The sequence below is a fragment of the Chiroxiphia lanceolata genome, chromosome 2, assembly GCF_009829145.1.
Source record: "Chiroxiphia lanceolata isolate bChiLan1 chromosome 2, bChiLan1.pri, whole genome shotgun sequence".
Lineage (NCBI taxonomy): Eukaryota > Metazoa > Chordata > Aves > Passeriformes > Pipridae > Chiroxiphia > Chiroxiphia lanceolata.
The window spans coordinates 66518597-66536324 of NC_045638.1; the positions used below are offsets into that span (position 1 = coordinate 66518597).

The 17728-nt window shown below is 33.9% G+C and overlaps 1 protein-coding gene across 4 annotated transcripts in view; it reads right to left on the minus strand.

The window, feature by feature from the left end:
• Positions 1–1615: 1615 nt before the first annotated feature.
• PCDH9 (protocadherin 9) overlaps positions 1616–17728 on the minus strand; it is a 679135-nt gene continuing 663022 nt past the window's right edge. For all 4 annotated transcript variants that reach the window (XM_032680713.1, XM_032680710.1, XM_032680711.1 and 1 more), the window contains one exon: positions 1616–4404. In XM_032680713.1, the coding sequence (XP_032536604.1) occupies positions 4031–4404 (374 nt within the window). In that variant the 3' untranslated portion in view covers positions 1616–4030. The remainder of the gene's footprint in view (positions 4405–17728) is intronic.

The following is a 17728-nucleotide window of genomic DNA, read 5'->3' on the forward strand; positions in this document are numbered from 1 at the left end:
TAATAATCACATTAAGTAGGTAATATGAATATAATTTTCTTCATATCTATTTGTTAAAATTGATGTATATTTCTGCTTACTCCATATATTTCTTTGTCAGCCTTCCCACAGTCTTTCATAGAGTTCTAGGTGAAGTCCAACTACTGGCACTGAGTAAGCAATTTTTACCTATTTCTGTGAAGAAATACAGTACATAATCTGTCTTTCATATGACTTCATCATACTGTGGAGTTTAATCACCTCACCATCATACTTTCTCTTCAAGTCACATTGTCTGTAAAGGATCTCAAGAAGGCACTTAGTACATCTGCTCTCTGACAAAGAGCAGTTATTCCTGTTAGGTGTTTTTTCTTTCTCTTCAAAATTCCAAAACCATCTCTAGGCAATCTGTTCTAGCACAACATTGCTTAAACCACTAGAAAATGTTTCACAGTTCAAGCCTGAACTTTCTGGTTTTTTTTACATGGTCCTGACTACTCTACTTTAGCAAGAATTGGCACAGCATAGGATTAAGTAGGACTAAATAACTACATCTACACATGCTTTCCATTTTCTGTTTGGACTAGGGGCTTTGATCAGTGACAGTAAAACTAAAGGACTATGAAAAAATCTTTGGCAAGTCCTTGTAAGTTTGTGTATTATGAAGTAAATTATGAAATAAATAAAAAAATGGACACTCAGTCTGAAGAAAAAAAAGCTAGAACTGGTATCAGAGAAGCATCTGTATCATGACAGGCTATGGATAATTTTAAGTAATGTTTAGCCCCAAAGATGGAAAACCAAATAGTCACCAATACTCAGCTGTCATCTCATTCTGTGCAGTGGAATTTTTTTTTTTTTTAAAGCACCTCATCTGAGATACGACAGAATTTCTTTTTTTTTCTTCTTTTTTTTCTCTTTATTTCTGAATTTTTGACAGCCATGCTAGTACTACCAATTAAGCAAACCAAATGGTCATGAATGAATGGGCACTTACTAAATATATGTTTAGGGCCAAATTCAGATTCTATAGAAACATCTGGAAAACATTAATTCAGTTTAAATGTGATTAAGATACAGTGCTCAGTGCTGCAGATATATATTTCCTTCCTTCCTTCTTTCCTTCTTTCTTTCCCTCCCTCTCTGCCTCCCTCCCTCCTTCCCTCTCTCTTTTTCTCTCTCTCCCTCTTTCTCCTTGCTTTTTCTCCTGTCTTTTTTTTTTATAATTATTTCAAAGCTGAGTAAGGTTTTAAGATTCTAAAATTATACAGAACTAAAGAAAATGAGATGAGAAAATTTTCACCTGCTAACAATTTAAAACCATGGGTTTTTTAGCTCCTCCTGCACAGGTTGATAATAGCACAAAGTACTGAAGTTTGGAACTGAATATGGTTCACTTTCTGTAGCAAGTCACATCTTTTACTTTCTGTCTGTGATAGAAATGTTTTCAAATATAATCTGTTTAAAAAGACACTCCTAATTTAAACTAGTTGGTACTATTTGGGTGTTCAAATACTTGTTGTATTTCTGGTTTTAATACAGAACTCAGTGCATCTCATCTTTAAAACTCAGCATGTTCAAAAATAGCTTACTTTTGTTGATACATCTTTTTCAAGGTTGTTCAGGGGTTTTTTTCTTTTTTTTTTTTTTTTAACTGTGCTGCAACAAAAATGGTTATATAACCACACAAATTTTCCTTACGGAAAAGAATTTACTGTATTTTGATATGACTTTATTCTACTCTCAAAAAAAGGACTAAGGTGTGCTGACTTTCCTATATGCTACCCCCATACTTGTACAAAGACTCATGCAAGGATGCTTATTACATGTGCCTACATATGTCTGACAAATCTGGGCTAGATCCTGTCACTTTTGTGCTAAGTAACACTTTATCCAATTCAAATAACTCATTTTGAATAAGTTCCTACTTGCATAGGAATGACAGAATACAGCCTTCAGGATTTATCATTTGTTGCATATTCCAGTCTTATACATATCTATATGAACCAAATGGACCATGACATGCTTAGAAAAATAACTGGAAATTCAGAACGAAGCAAAGAAACAAACCAACCAACAATAACAGAAAGGAAGAGAAATTAATGGGAATAAAGTCCCTAAGGCATCTGCCCAAGAACTAACACAACACAATCAGGAATTCAGAACATTTATTGCAAAAGCTGAATAACTAAATAATGTTGAACTGGCAAAGCAGTAACAAGGATAACTGGTTAGATATTTATTCTGTCAAAGTCATCAAACACCCCTCACAAACTGACATAAGTACTGCCATAAGCAATGCACCCCTAGCCCATTTTAAGCCTTTTATACTGTGGAGGGAAAAAAAGTAAACTGCTATATACAAAAGAATAAAGAAAGAAAAGAAAAGCTTGTGTTTTCAGTAAGAATAAAATCACCTTCAGATTAGCTAAATTTGTTACTTTAAGACTGATGTTTCACTGTGGCATAAGTAACTTTTGATTTTTTTCTGTATGGACTTTTTTTGTTTTGCATGCTATTTATTTGTGTAAATCATCTTTCATGCCTTAAAAAAAACCATCTAAAAATGTTTGGATTTGGATTTGCTTTGCGTGCAACTTAGATCTCACTAACATTAGGAGTCACTCTACTCGTTTGACTGAGGTGACGTGATACTGGTACCTGCCAGGCATTGACCAACTATGATAACAAACAGTTAAACAGCAATAATTAGAGATTTAACCCTTTAGTTTCCCCCAACTAGCCTACCAGGAGAATGCTCTGTTACATCATGAAGGCACAACACATTAAATATTCTGTGGCTATGGTCTAAAAACACTTGTGTTACTACAACGTTAACGCAGATGAAGATCAACACAAATGCTGCTGTTTCAGCAATACATACTGTCTTAGGTATAGACACACACCTGCCCAATTGGAAAAACATTATTACTGTATTTTGCTCCTGTAGAATTTCCTCCATGTATTTCAGCTGGGATCAACATCAGCTACCACTCATTAAATGACAGACTACAGCTAATTTGATCTAGGATCCCAAATGAATAGCTTTCCCCCTCACCTGCCACCACACATTTAAATATTCTTTTGTTTTGCAATTTCCCTGTTTTATGAAACATAATGGAAATGAAACAAAAAACTGCTAAGATTTTAAGCCCTTACACAAGTTCTTTCACTTCTTAATATAAAATAAAATAAAATAAAATAAAATAATAAAAATAAAAGAAGAAATTCTACCTGAATGCTGGCATGATTTGCTACTACATAGAAAGAAATTTTTCTTTTTCCCTTTCTGCAACCAACCTTTCTTCCCACCCCATCACTTTTAACACAAGTGGTTTGAGTTCCTTGGAACATTGTGTGTCAGACAGACTACTAACACAGAAACACCATCACTGAAAATAAAAGCAAAACAATAGAAAGCCAATGAAAGAAATTAAAAAGCAACTGTGAAACACAGAAATATGCTACAGTATCTTTTCAAGTGAACATTATAAGTACACAAAAGTTGTAAGTAATAATTGTTTCTATTTACAAGTATTTGAACGCTGATTGACTTATAAGTGTCCACTAACATTGTTAATAGCACAATAGGTTTAATGTTTAGCTTCAATTGTTTGCAATATGATCTCAAGTATAAAGGTCCCAGCATAGATCAATGACAACAAAAGTACAATTTTCGAACTGGATATGCTTTTCAATCTTTGCAATCCACTGAACTTTCATGCTCTCTCACTCTCCAAATGCATCTTCTGTTGTTCATAGCAGCAGTCCAGGGTCAAAACCAAAAAAAAAAACAAAAAAAGAATATTTGCAAACTGGAGAGGTCTCTGCAGATTTTAATCATGTCTATTTAACAAAACCACACAACTAGTAGAAACACTCTTTCATGTTGCAGGACATCATACCTTCCACAACGCTAACATAAAGATATGCATATCTCTGCTAGGTGAAGCATAGTTCTAGAGGTCTATCCAGTACATAAAGCTCTGACACACACATAGTATTAGCAAGTCTAAGTAGGCTAAAGTCATGGGTCCAAAGTAATAATTTCTTATAGCTGGTGTTCCTTTGGACTCTCCACAGCTCCTGAGGCCTGTTTATAAGACTTCAAGTTGGCCAGAGGAATGTCAGTCATGTGGTTGCCAGTGTTGAAATGGCCCTCACTGGAACCATACTGCTTTCGGTCACTGAACTGATTTCTGTTGCTATCTTCTTTCCAGGTCCTGGTCAATGTGTGTCCATTAACTAGTTTGTCCTTCTTAACCCATTCTTTCTGAGGTCCAAAGGTGGAGAGAGGAGACTTTGGCTGTTGGTATGGGCCCAAGCTAGGAGGCATCCAACAGTTGTCTGAGTGACCCAAAACCAGGCATTCTTGAGTACACATCTCTGTAGCTTCAGCTAATCCTCGTGGTCCAAGAGGCCCATCTGTAAATGAAAAACAAAGAGAAAGAGGGAGAAAGGGGGAAAAAAAAAAAAGACATAATATTAGATTGTGGTATTTGTCATTAAACTTACACATAGACCTCATGAGAAAATTAACAATGATTCTGCAACAAAATATTGTGCTGGTAAATCCCATATACATTTTCATTCTGTTAGAAAGTAGTTTCTTTGTAGGGCATAAGCTGTATATGCTACATACCTCATTTCCAGAAGTGGAAATAAAGTTCTGTTATTCCTAAGTTATTGGTCTTAGATCCTACTATGAATAAACTTAAGTCTTTTTTCAGTCATACTAAGAAAATAAAGGTAATTAAGTGAAAATGTCAAAGACAGTGAACATACCCTTGAAGAGTCTGAGTAAGAATTAATACTGCTTATAAAAGCCTACAGTTTGGATGTATTCTCTTCTGCTTTCAACTCACTTTACTGCTGCAGAACATTGGTGAACTAACAGACTACTGCAAACTGAGAAACATTTATACTATCCAAAAACAGGTTTGCCCAGAGGAATGCACTGTACACAGGATTATTCTAATGTCTACTGTTTTACAAACACAGGTTGGTTCATAGTTCTAGATTTCTATCCTGTGGATACACACTCAATCTCCACTCCCAACAAGTAAGAGATAAGTTAAACATTGCTGGATTTAATAGGAAATCTTGAAACACTTCAAAACATTGCATGGAAGGAGACCATTAAACACATCTCAGATAGCTGCTTTACAACAACAAAAGTAAAGGGGTAAATGAAAAAAAAACAAGTTATATAAATCTTGCACTTGATAAAGAACTGTTCTCATAATTCTTTGAAAGATAGTAATATAAGACCACAGGAGACAGAAATTAAGTCTGCTGAAGTACTATGCATATTAAATATCCACATAATCTTTCACACACTCCGGAGGACACACATGGTCAACTGCAGGCCTCTTTCAATCAAGGAGATTACCCGTGCCTTCAGTAACACTGAATTCCTCTCAGCCTTACTGCATTTTTAGATGGTTTACTTTGCTCATCGGATCGGACTGGATGTATGAGCAGGAAAAAAGCAGAGAAATCACTTTGGATGTCTTCATTACATATTTCTCAATATCTGAGATACGCTTTGTCATGATTCTTTGCTAACTGTGTTGTAATTTTGACAAAGAATTATGAGATGCCTTTTCTTAACTTCAGAGTAAATCAACTGGATAGTACTGCAGACATTTGAAGAGTTAAGGAGACTTATTTCCTTGATTAAACAGCCCAGTGACAGGAAGGAAATTATAGATTGATTTTTGAGAAAGAACATTAGGAAGTAGTCATGAATAGCAAAGTTACTAATCAGAAGAAAAATGTCAGTGGTGTATCAGAAAAAAAAGTGTATCTTTATAATAATATAATTGAGACTCAAAATGATAAGTGAAGACACACTAACAAAGATTTCTATGTTAAAATGCCAAAGAATATTTTATTCGCTTGTACTCCATGCATATACAGTAAATTACCCTCAGTAACATATCTTTTTCTGAACACTGACATTAACTCAATTAATTTTATGGAAACTCCTATTCATTTCTCATTGCTTTTAAACACAGATATAAAAAATATCACCAGGTATATTTCCACATGTTACAATGTAATTAGCTCATCTTATCTCTGTGCAGCTTCTCTTTTTGAATATCTGGAGAATATACAGTACTCTGTTGATATGACAGAAAATAATAAACTATAATAAAAGTTGCTACCACATTCCCCATATTAGAAAGTGTCCTATTGCTGAAAACTAGAACATGAAAAATTTATAGAATCAATGCTACTTTCCATGTAGAGCAATACAAGATGAAATAAATAAACCAGAACCATTAGGAAACACAACAATTGTAAAGTAGGAGTCCAGCAGAGATTTCAGTGAGAACCACGAACTACAATTCTAAAATGAGACCTGACATAATACCCTGGAAGAGACATATTCTTTTTTCTATAAAACTCTTATATGAATCCTCTAGTATGAAATTCTAACTAAACTGAAGCAGGTATTTAGTGAGAAAACAAAGCAAAACAAAACAAAAATAAGTAAAGAAAGTACTCATTGTATATCGTTAACATTTCCAAACATTAATATATAGGTTAAAAGCCGATTTTCTTTTCTGCCTGACAACAGAAGTTTAATTTTGATTAGTTTTATCCCATTTCAGAGGAAAAACGTGAGAAGTGTCAGAACTATTGTCAACCTGCCTACTCTCACAGTACACTACTATTTTGCTGACCAAAGAGGAAAGGTTTGGCAGGGATGAAAACTTTCAAAACACAAAGAAAACCTTTCGCCACAGAATGACACATTTCAAGAAATACAGTGCCTGCACTCTGTGCTTCCAATCTACAGCGGAATAAAAGGTTAACAGGAGAGCCTTCAGTATGATAGTTCTGAAGGGGATAAGTTACTTTTTCTGTTTAGTTAAATAAATTTCAAGTGATAAGAATATAATTTCCATTTAAAATTTAAATGAGCAATAAGCTGGTTTTACTTAGGAATAAATATGCATGGGGCCCTATAAGATACATGTCAAACTCTTTGGAAGATTTACTTGGTGTGTTTTGCTTTCTTCAGTAACAGTGCTAGGCAGTTAATGCTGTTAAACTCAGAATGAATTTTAAACATCCCTTGCTTTAGCCATCTTTAAGCTGATAGACTTTCTGAAGAGCACTAGAATATTTAGATATCTGTTACTACTGGGAGCACCAGACAGGAATGAGGTAACAATGCTGAGATGATCACCTGTTCAGGAACTGCTCTTTGGTTTCTTGAGTTTAAAAAATACCGCTGCTCTGTTGCAGGCAAATTACAATTTTTGTATCGATGTCAGTCACACCAAGTGACAGTTGTAGAGAGTGAGTACCTCTCCTTTTAGGGGAGAACTGGGAATCCCAGGGGACACTTGTTTTCCCAGTGCAGGACACTTCTCTTAGCTGTATAACTGTTCAAATAGCTGTGAGGTATAAGTCTGCACACACCTTTACACATGCCTACATATAAATCTATGAACAAAATATATGTAGAGAATTGAGAAAAGGTTCAGACTTTACTCAAATGAGTATGTATATTTTCCAGTACTCTGTCTCATGCTTACAAATCTTTAAAATAGAGGGGATATTTACTTGCCTTACTAAAATATTGTGAGTTTTAAAGTTACAAAATGCCTTGCAAGACTTCATCTAATATATAAGTAACAATTATTATTTTAATCGCCTTTGGTTTGAGCCATCACAAGAGAAAAAGAAATTCACAAAATAATTTTTTTTTTAGAAATACAGACTGATAGAATAATCTATTTTACTGTTGAGCTACTACAAGGAATGATCATGCTTACTGATTCAGGAAAAAGGCAGCTTCATTCATAATATGTGTGGCACCTGTCACAACTGTTTCCAGTTAAGGTCCTTAGATACAAGTATAATTTTTCATTAAATGTTATTGCTAATAATGGTGATGATCATGATTTAGGGGATTCTACAAATGTCCTACTGTAAGACTCAGGAAAAAGACAAAAAAGATTAAAAAAGGGATCTCACCTACAAAGAAAAAAAAAAGTCTTTGAACCATTAGGGTTTTTTCAGATTCTATTTTGTTCTATTACGTTCTCAATCATAGAAAGTTTATTCTTTTCTAAGAATCTTTATTATTCCAGTTGCTATTTAGTACTGTAAAGTGAAATGATCATGAGCAATATGATGGGAGAGAGATCTTCTGGGGATAGCTTGAACTGAGGAGTTGGCTGTTATGTATTGAGAAAACATAATGTTGCTTTAATGGTAATTATCTTTCTCCTCCACTACTGCTGAACAATAGTTTTCACCCAATTTTCTAAAGTTGTTTCATTACCACGTACAGTGACGCCACTTAAAAACCTGTTCCTGCTGTTTTAATTTTATAATTGCATTAATTTGTTTCCTTTCTCTTCACAAAAAATTCTGTATCAAGCTTTTCCATACTGAAGTACTTTATTGATATGTGGGGGATTTTTTTTCAAAGTATTTGTTCTCTGAACAATCCATAATCTGTGAGGCTGGTTATCAGTCTTGGCTGCTTGAATATATAATGACACAAGTGTAGATAAAACTGTACAAGCCATCTGTCTCTGGAGTTAAATGTTTTGAAAGCAAACACAAAAGTGCATAACAAACACTCTCTTAAATTGTCTTTGTAAATATTTATATCAGATCTTACCCCAAAATGCTTGTTATTTTATTCTGCTAATAGCTGTCAAGCAGATGCATGACTTGCCTACTCAAAAGCAGACAGGTATAAGAAGGAAAATAATGTATGCTTCAAGAACTGGTCATACCCTAATGCTGGAGTTTCTGTGTGGTCTTTTATCTCTTTTTATTATACCCAGAAGCTAAACAGCTATTTCATTGATTAACTTACTGCTGTAATTAGCAACTGGCTTCTGGTGTGATGACCAGCTGCTTTTCAACCTGCTTCTTTAAAACTCTCTTGCTTAAAGCCAGAAAATTCATTCTTCGATTCTGAAAGATTCAAGGCCATAACATAAGTTCCAGTCAGTGACATTTTTTGGTCTCAAAGAAAATGAATAGGTACTCTTTTCCTGAGGGCACTAAGATTAAGTATAATGGATTTGAACATGGCCACAGTTGTGTTTCAGACTATTATATTTATTTAACTTTACATATTGCATCATACAAGAAAAACAAATAGCAGCAACATTTTCAGTTCTATTTAACCTCAAATACAGGACTTTTTTTTAAGCTTTCATGGGCTACTTTAGTAAATTACCTTTTCTGAGACCATGTGTTTTTACAGCCTTCTACACATATATTGGAACTGAAATGACATTATTCCATTTCATAGAGGTTTTCCAACTACTCTATATATTCAATATAAAAATTCAAAACCAGTTTATAATGGAAAAGATTCTTTTGACATTTTTTGCTCTGAAATATCAGCCAAATAAGTAAGAAAGACTCTTCTTTATTTCTAGTCTCTTAAAACAAATAATCCAAGACTACAAACCCACAGACATGCTGTGCTAGATGTGTTTCCTTGGTATTATTAATTAGCAGCAAGATTCAATGACTACTAAACTATATAATTTTAATGACTTGGTCATTCCACTTGGCACAGTCAGTGCTGATAAATTCACATTCTCTCCTCAATCACTTTGTTCCTAGGTCCCTGGATTCATCCCACTGCAACTGCCAGTTTTGGTAGACTTATCACTAACACCTTGTCACCTGCTGCTTCCCTCTCTCCTTCCTGGAGCTCCATCCTCTGTACTCAGGTACAGATCAAGAAACCCCTGCTACTTTCTGTTCCCTATCTTGGCCCAAACTTCCCTTTCATCACAGCTGAAATAAATAATGCTGTAAGGTTAGCTTATATCTGCATTTCTTAGCAGAGATAAGCTGCCAGAATCCTTAATTAGTACAATAACAGGAGTGATAGGAAGCTGGGGAGGTAAGAGTGTGTGGGACAGCCCAGAATACAGAAAAGAAGGAATAAAAGTATTTTCTGAAAAGATCTGGAAAACCCGGCAGAATAAGGTTTTCTACACAATTCTGTGAAGTACTGAAGTGATTCAGATGGGTTCCACAGATATGTAGGTGTCTAAGATCCAAACTGTAATTTCAAAAACTATGCAGGACTTCTTTGAATACATGGGTATTTGAAGGCAACATTATTCAAGTACTGGAAATTCTGTTTCTACACAGTCTTCTGATGACTGCAGTTACTTCATTACTATATTTCTTCAGAGTTAAGAAAGGAGAGGAAAAGATAAGAAACTATTCTCTATTTCTTGTCTCAAGTTCCTTTCACCTGTAGCTGCTTCATTATAAAAATACAATGAAAGGACATGTTACTTAGTTTGTTATAATTTATTTCTTTTTTTTTCTGATATCATTCCTAGTCATTCAATACCATTATGATTTACAAGGTATATATTTATCAGTAATGGCTCTGCTGTCAATATGTTATTTTTATCTGACTTTCTGTGCTTATTTCCAATCACTTTTTCTTCACTGACATACAAGTATAAAAACCACTGTGTGTTTCCATGGGTGCATGGTCAATAAGTAGACATGTTCTATAGAGTCTACTCTTTGAAGCACTGACAGTCTAAACAAAATTTTAGTTGCCTCCATTTTCCAAGGCAAGAGACTTTCCAAGAAAGGGAGTTGATTTTATAATGCTTTTGAAAATAAAGTCTTTGATTTCCTAGACCTGCTTACCTACACATATCTTGAAGGAATTTTGTGGCCTGTATCTGCAAATGCTTTATCTATTATCCAGCCAGATGCAAAGTAGGTACCACAAGACTAAGTTTGCCTCTTGCTATGCCTAAGCAAACACACTTAGAGCATACAAGGAATTTCAGCAGAGTTTAGTTGGGTTACAAGAGTTGCTAATAATCCCATGAAGTCTTCCAAAATAGTTTGTTTGGAAAAGGAAAGGTCAGTCTATAGGCAGGCCACTATAACATTTCTGCCTCTGCCATCTCAACACACTCTTGAAATTAGTTCAGCTCTATGTTATTACATTTCAGATTTAGTTATGGGGTTTGTGTGACAGAAATTATTTAATGCTGAATTTATTTGGGACTCAACTCTTAGCAACATCTCAGAGTAAGAAATATGTTTTTAAGTCCTAGTTGCAGTTTCTCTTTGTTGCTTGAGAAGTCACAGAGATTTAACCAACTTCTAGCCTTCAGTTGTCCACAGACAACTGAGTAAGCAGCTCATCTCATAATCTTGACTGAATACAACTCACGTGTCTGCTGAGCTTGTGAGATACTAGGGGTCAAGTTTACTTAGTGCTTTCTAGTCTTTCTGAATAGACAGACATATTGACATACATTAAGCTTGTGACCATTCTGAAGGCAAGTTGCAACACTGAAATCACAAGAGCATGGTCCTTGCAACACAGGTGTAGGAAGATGCCATAGGAGGTTTTTACAAAGCACCATGATCTGGAGCGGTACTGAGCTCCCGCTGAACAGCTCAAACCTGAATGATTCAGTGCTTTTCACTGGTTCTAAAAATCCAGTTTTGTTATCATGGATCACATATTGCCTCTGTTCAGATCTTTATGTCACTCCTTATTTTTTTTTTTGTAATTTAACTGGCTGAAACTTTATACTTTGTAGTTAAAAAAGTAGGTTCGCTAGATAATCTAATGGATCTTTCTGGTTTTAAAAATCTGCATAGCAGCAAGTATGAATATAAAACTGTATTTTGTATAAACTTTCATGACAAATATATATATGTCATATATGTATATGAAAAACATAGCCAATTTTGCTGTATCCTTTAGAAATACAGAAGATACAAAATAATATCTGAGATTGTTATTCTGACTTAATGCATTCTGTCATTAAAACAAACAAACAAACCCCCACAAAAGGCTGTAATTTGTATTCTTAGCTGAAGTGTCACATTGTGGATGCAGACAGTCACCTTGCAGGAGGAGAAGGAGAAAAGAAATGCAAACAGGATTTGGCAAAAAAACCCATTTGTTAACAAATAAATAAAGATTAAATGCTTTACACATCTCTCATACAGATTTCATTCTCTGGGCACAAATGAAAAGTCAACATTTGCAAATGGAGATAGTCCAAATTCAACAATACATGGGCAGCCAGAACAGCAGATTCTCTCCCTGAGAGGATATTGTTATTTAGACAGACTTTATGGCATACAAAGAGCAGACAGCATATCTTGATAAATTTGCACCCATCTTCAGCATGGCAGGGAACTCATCCATCTTCATGTCCACTCAAAATACTCCTATGAAGAATGCTATCTCATCTAATCTTATTTCCTCAAAATTGGCATTTTTTTCCTGCCATACATTTAATTTTAGCAGGACAATCTAACATATAAAAACTCCTCAGAGTATTTAAATGAAACTTCTAAATTTGATTGGATCGCTCAATGAGACCAAAGCACAACCATTGTTCAAATATTTGGAATAATATTATTTTCAGCATTAATCTTTTTTCATTATGGAGCTCTTCACTTTGCTACCTAAAAAAAAGTCTTTGTTCCCAAAAGGTGATGATGGATGGTGATAATAAAATATTCATAAAGCATCCCATGGTCACAATCATTCACTATCTTTTTTCTCTCACACTTAAATATTTATGATATTTGATCAAAATATTTTGTTGAATTGATTTACAGGCAACATGCTGAGACAGCACCACTTTTGACATGGTCACATTTTCTGATCATTAATATGCCCCAAACACAAACCTGCTGTCAGTCAAAAACAACTTGCATCTCAATTTGGAAGACTCAGTCAGTTGTTTATCATAAAATCAAATTTTGGTTAGTAATTTCTACAAACTGTGTTTGAGAAAAGGTAGGATTCAATGTGAAAAAAAATATTATTCAAAATGAGCAAAGCTGGCAGAATGCTGTGAGGACTGAGCTGAACAACATTTATTTCTACACCACACAGTGTTGTAAAATTTTTATGCAGCTGTTATATGCCTAACCATTAACTCATATACAGCAGAAAAAAACCCAAAACATTCAAGTTGAATTTCACTTGATTTTTATGATTTTCAAAAGAAGTCTAAATGAAGGAGTTGGTTTTCCTGATCATTTTCCATCTTACAGCAAAAGCCTGATCTTCTGACTTGTGATAAATACTTGTGATAAATCTTAGGCCTCGAGTGCATGTGATAAATACCTTGTGATATTATCGAACTAAGGATATTGGCTTTATTAAGTAGTTACTGAAAAAAAGCACAATTCATCAATGTATACATATAAGATGAACTGTGCTATCTATACAATTATATATAAATGATATGTTTTATTTGTATATATATTACACATTTATTTTTACTTTTATACATATTATATATATATTATATTTATCCATCTAATTCTTTTTTTGTCATTTAAGAACAGAATGGAAATAACAAAGTGGTGAACACTGAATTGAATATAATCACTCACAGAATGGGTAACTTAATTGCTTTGGTCAAGTTGGGTATGGAGTCATCCTAACCTCCTTTTGTTATCAATGGAGAGAAGCATTTGCACTGTTAGCTCTCTGAAAACCTAACTCACTTTCTGGAGGTGTGAGTTTTCGTGCATTGATAAATAGGGAATCCATGTATGGCAATTAGATCCAGCTTGATGTATTTAAAATGGATGTGATGAGTCTAAATCTTTGCTGCCATAGCAGAAGATAGACTAATTCACTCTGATCTCTTGAACTGAGTTTTTCCACTATAAGCAAAATGGCTCCAGCAGCCAGTGAAAATAACAGCAGACAACTATCCAATACCCAAATGGTAGTGCATCTCATGTATACTCAGGAAAGGTGACTCTGGGAAGCCTGGAAGAGGATTACTAGAGGGAGCCTGCTATAGGCAAGTTTTCTTTCAGAAAATTAATACTTCAAAATTATTCTAGTCCTCCATACTCTGAAATAGGTGGAACACCCTGAAAAGCTACAAATTATAAGACAGAGAAGACTGTAATTGTTTAGGTTTGCTGAAGTCTTGAAAGTAGGACAGATCATATAATTAAAAGTCTGGAAAACATAGACCTGAGAAAAAGGGAAAATTGTTATATTTATGGGCCAGATTTAGGACTGCATAAGTTACTTATTTACTGCACCACAAATCTATGTGAACTTTAAAATAGGGAAAAAGATTATATTCAAAGAGATGCATATGGGTTTACGTATTGTATTTCCTCTCCAGGATACATAGGGTTAATGAAAACCAAACCATCTATTAAAATTTAGTAGTATTGTTAGTTTCTGTCAATCTTCTTTGATGGGTCCTTCAGTAATCTCCCCAAATACTTCCAGTTCTTTTGTAATCCCCAAATATTGCCAATTTTCAGGTAATCTTGAAATATCATTATTAATAATATTTAACCATTAGTTTAATATATGCTTGATAGCTTAAGAACAAGGGTTTCCTTATTCTATTGCAATTTTTTTTACAAGAAATATTGTATTCTAATGATATGTAACTTTTTCTTTAAAAGGACCCCACATGATTTAAAGTTGCATAAAACTTTTCTTTCAAACAAGGTTTAGAAATAGCAGCAGGCTAAGTCTCCAACAGAAGTTGATGAAAAAGGCTAGAGAACTACAGTCTCCAAAACACAATCTTACTGCTTTAATTATCCACCACAGAAATACGTAAAAAGAAAACCAGGATAGTATCACACCCGGAGTTATCCTCTTTAATCACAAATAGTAGCTTTCTCCAGTAAAAAAAAGTTTTTATGGAAAAGGTTATTTTACTATAGGTTTACAACTTCACTGTCCTACTACCTTTCCAGACTTCCAGGAATTTGGTTGCAGATTTCAGTATATCTTTTCATTACTGTAAGTTTTACTTTTTCCTCAAATCAAACAAATCTCAGTTTTATGAGGCACTCCTGACTGAGGTTGTCAGTTTGTTTCTCTCCAGAAGTAATAAGTCTGGGCTTTAATCTTGGGAAAATGTGGTTCCAAGCCACTAACTTTGGGACCATTAGCAAATTTATAACATAACGCTGCCACCAAAAATGGTTAGTGTAGCTTCATTTCAAATTCTATCACTTAGTTAATATTTGTAAACATTCAGTCTTATTTCCTAAGTATTTTTTTCCTTAGCACTAGATTAATTTCTGTAGAACAGAAAGTGTCAAACTAAACATTTTTCCCATTACTTTTGAATAAAAAAAAAAAAAAAAAAAGAGGAAAAAGAAACTGCCTCCTTCAAGGAATACATGGTGGGGGGAGAAGACAATATCAACAGCAGTTTATCTAAGAGCAATATGAAAATGCAGATATATATACTATGGTGTTAAAAACACAATGTTAATTAGGAAAGGTAATTAAAATTATTTGTGTATAAAATTATGAAATTCATTCTGTAATTAGGTTAATTGCAGCTATCTGAACAAACATTAAATTTAAGTTGAAATGCATCTTTTTAAATGTGTGTTTCTTGTCAATTCTGTGTTTTTCTATTTTCCTTCAGTGCAAATAAGACCAAAATCAAATTTAGGTTAAACTGAATTTGTTGCAAATTTGTAGCAGATGCCTTATATATATGTGCTATTATGTAAATAAGCAGCTTAACTGACTTGAGAAGACCTTTTGAAGTACATTTCTCTTAGCTGAATTTGGACTCATTCTCCTAATTCAAGTTGCACGACTGAATAACTGAAGTCAGTGACAGAAGAAAGTGCTTAAATTAGGTACCTAGTAAGCTTGATTATATTGTTGATTTTGTCTTCCTTTCTAAAAAAAAAATGAATCCTTGATAAATACCACAGGACACAGATGTCAGAGATGTCCTTAAACTAATCCAGAGACAAAAGAACCATTTCCTAATTCTGCTTGTATAATGACATCTCATTTAGTTAATTTTGTAAAATTTAGTTCAGTGCCAGTTGAGTTGTCAGAACTGCAGACATATTACACAGAGAATACTAGAAAGTGCTCTCATTCATTATATCTGAGCTACACAAATGGTACAGTTTCTTCTTTTTCTTTAAAAACTATGTTCATTTACATAATTTTTCAGAAGAGATATCCATAAGTCTCTTAATGAGCTTATATAGTTTACAGTAAAACTCCCATTAAACAAATGTCCCTGAGTCAAAACACATTTTATTAAACCATGCTTGAAAGTTAATCTGTGCTGTACATAGTCATTACATTCAATGTAATGAAAATTAATACAGAAGAAACGTCTGTATGCACCAAATAATTTTGGTTAGCCACAAAATCCTATTCTAATGCTTGGTAAGAGCTTTAGCTTCCAGGCTTTCAAATCTTACCTGGAAGACTGCAAAAAAATATCTTTGTGATTACAAAGAGGAAATCAAATAACATTTAACATGAATAGGGAGTTGACATTTAATGGAGGCTGAAAACTTTCTTGTGTCTTTTTTCTATTTAATGAAAAATCTCAGCAAACCAAGCCTTCCAAAGTATTACCAAATATCTTTTATTTTAAATAGATTTAAATAGATTAATTGAGATGCTCAAAGAAGAATTGTTGCTATGAGCACAGATCATGAAGATTTACACATGCAAAAGGCTCTTTACATTCTGCTTTATGACTGCACACAGTCTGGTTTCTCAAATAGTAAAAAAAATCATTGGAATGTTGGGAAATTTCGTTCATGTGTAAAACAATTTTTGGGAAGGATTATATCAAGCAAAACTGTTGTTTTGCTTTCCTTAAACCATTGGTTTACTAATAGTAAAAGACAAAATTTAAGACTTGCTTTCGCTCTTAGAATTAATTTTATTGTTACAAAATGTGTCTAGAAGCTTCTATTGCTCGCCCAGGCAATAGAAGAATCTGACAATTCCTATAACATCACAGTTGTGAATACTTGGCAGTACAATGGACCTCTTTTTTTCTGGGTTCCAGTTTGAGACCTGAAGGTAAATTGTTTTTATTTTCCATATGGTAATAATAAAGAAAAAATAATAAAAAATACATGCTTAATATAATTTTGGACTCAACAAGGTATGTTATAGGCTCATCAGTTTCAAGCTTCTGAAAATAATGGACAGTACAAACAGATTTGTGTTTACTGAACTTGTTGTAGAAACTCATGAAGCAGATAAACAACCTGAGAGAAATAATATATTTCTTTTCTTGTATTTTTAAAAAAAAAAAAAAAAAAAAAAAAAGATAATTTACCAAAATATGAAAAGTAGATGAAGAATTCCAGTTGTTGGATTCAGCTCACTTAGCATTTCCATTCACCTCCCTGACAGGAATGGAGGTCCAGATGTTAATTACCATTTATAGAATGTCTTGTCAAAACACCTAAGAATTATTGTTCCGTTAATGACTTTGTCCTGCACTTGGGTTCAATGACTGATTTGAGACAAAGAATAACGAAAAGGATCACTGACATTTGGTTAGGACACCCTGTCTTTCCCTGCAAACACTATCAAGTAATGCATGACCTTGTGCCAACAATTTAGCTTTAGAAAAGAAACTGTTATAAAACTGTAGTCATGAGGGAATTAACAGTTACTTTTAAGAAGATTATTACTCCTATATCAAGTGAGTTAATTTATTAATGCTAACTTCAGAGGCAGCAAGTAAGTTAAAAACAATGCCAAATGCTTAAAAGCGCAATGACCTGAGATGCCAGAATACTTTACTGATAGACAAATGGATGCATTTCAGGCCAATTTATTTGGTGGGATAACAGAAGCAGGTAGCTATTTCTCCACACATTCATTGGTCACATACCCCTTCTTCTTTGAAATAAGTTGGAGTTTTGCTACCAACTTGGTCTTTTGTCTCTATAG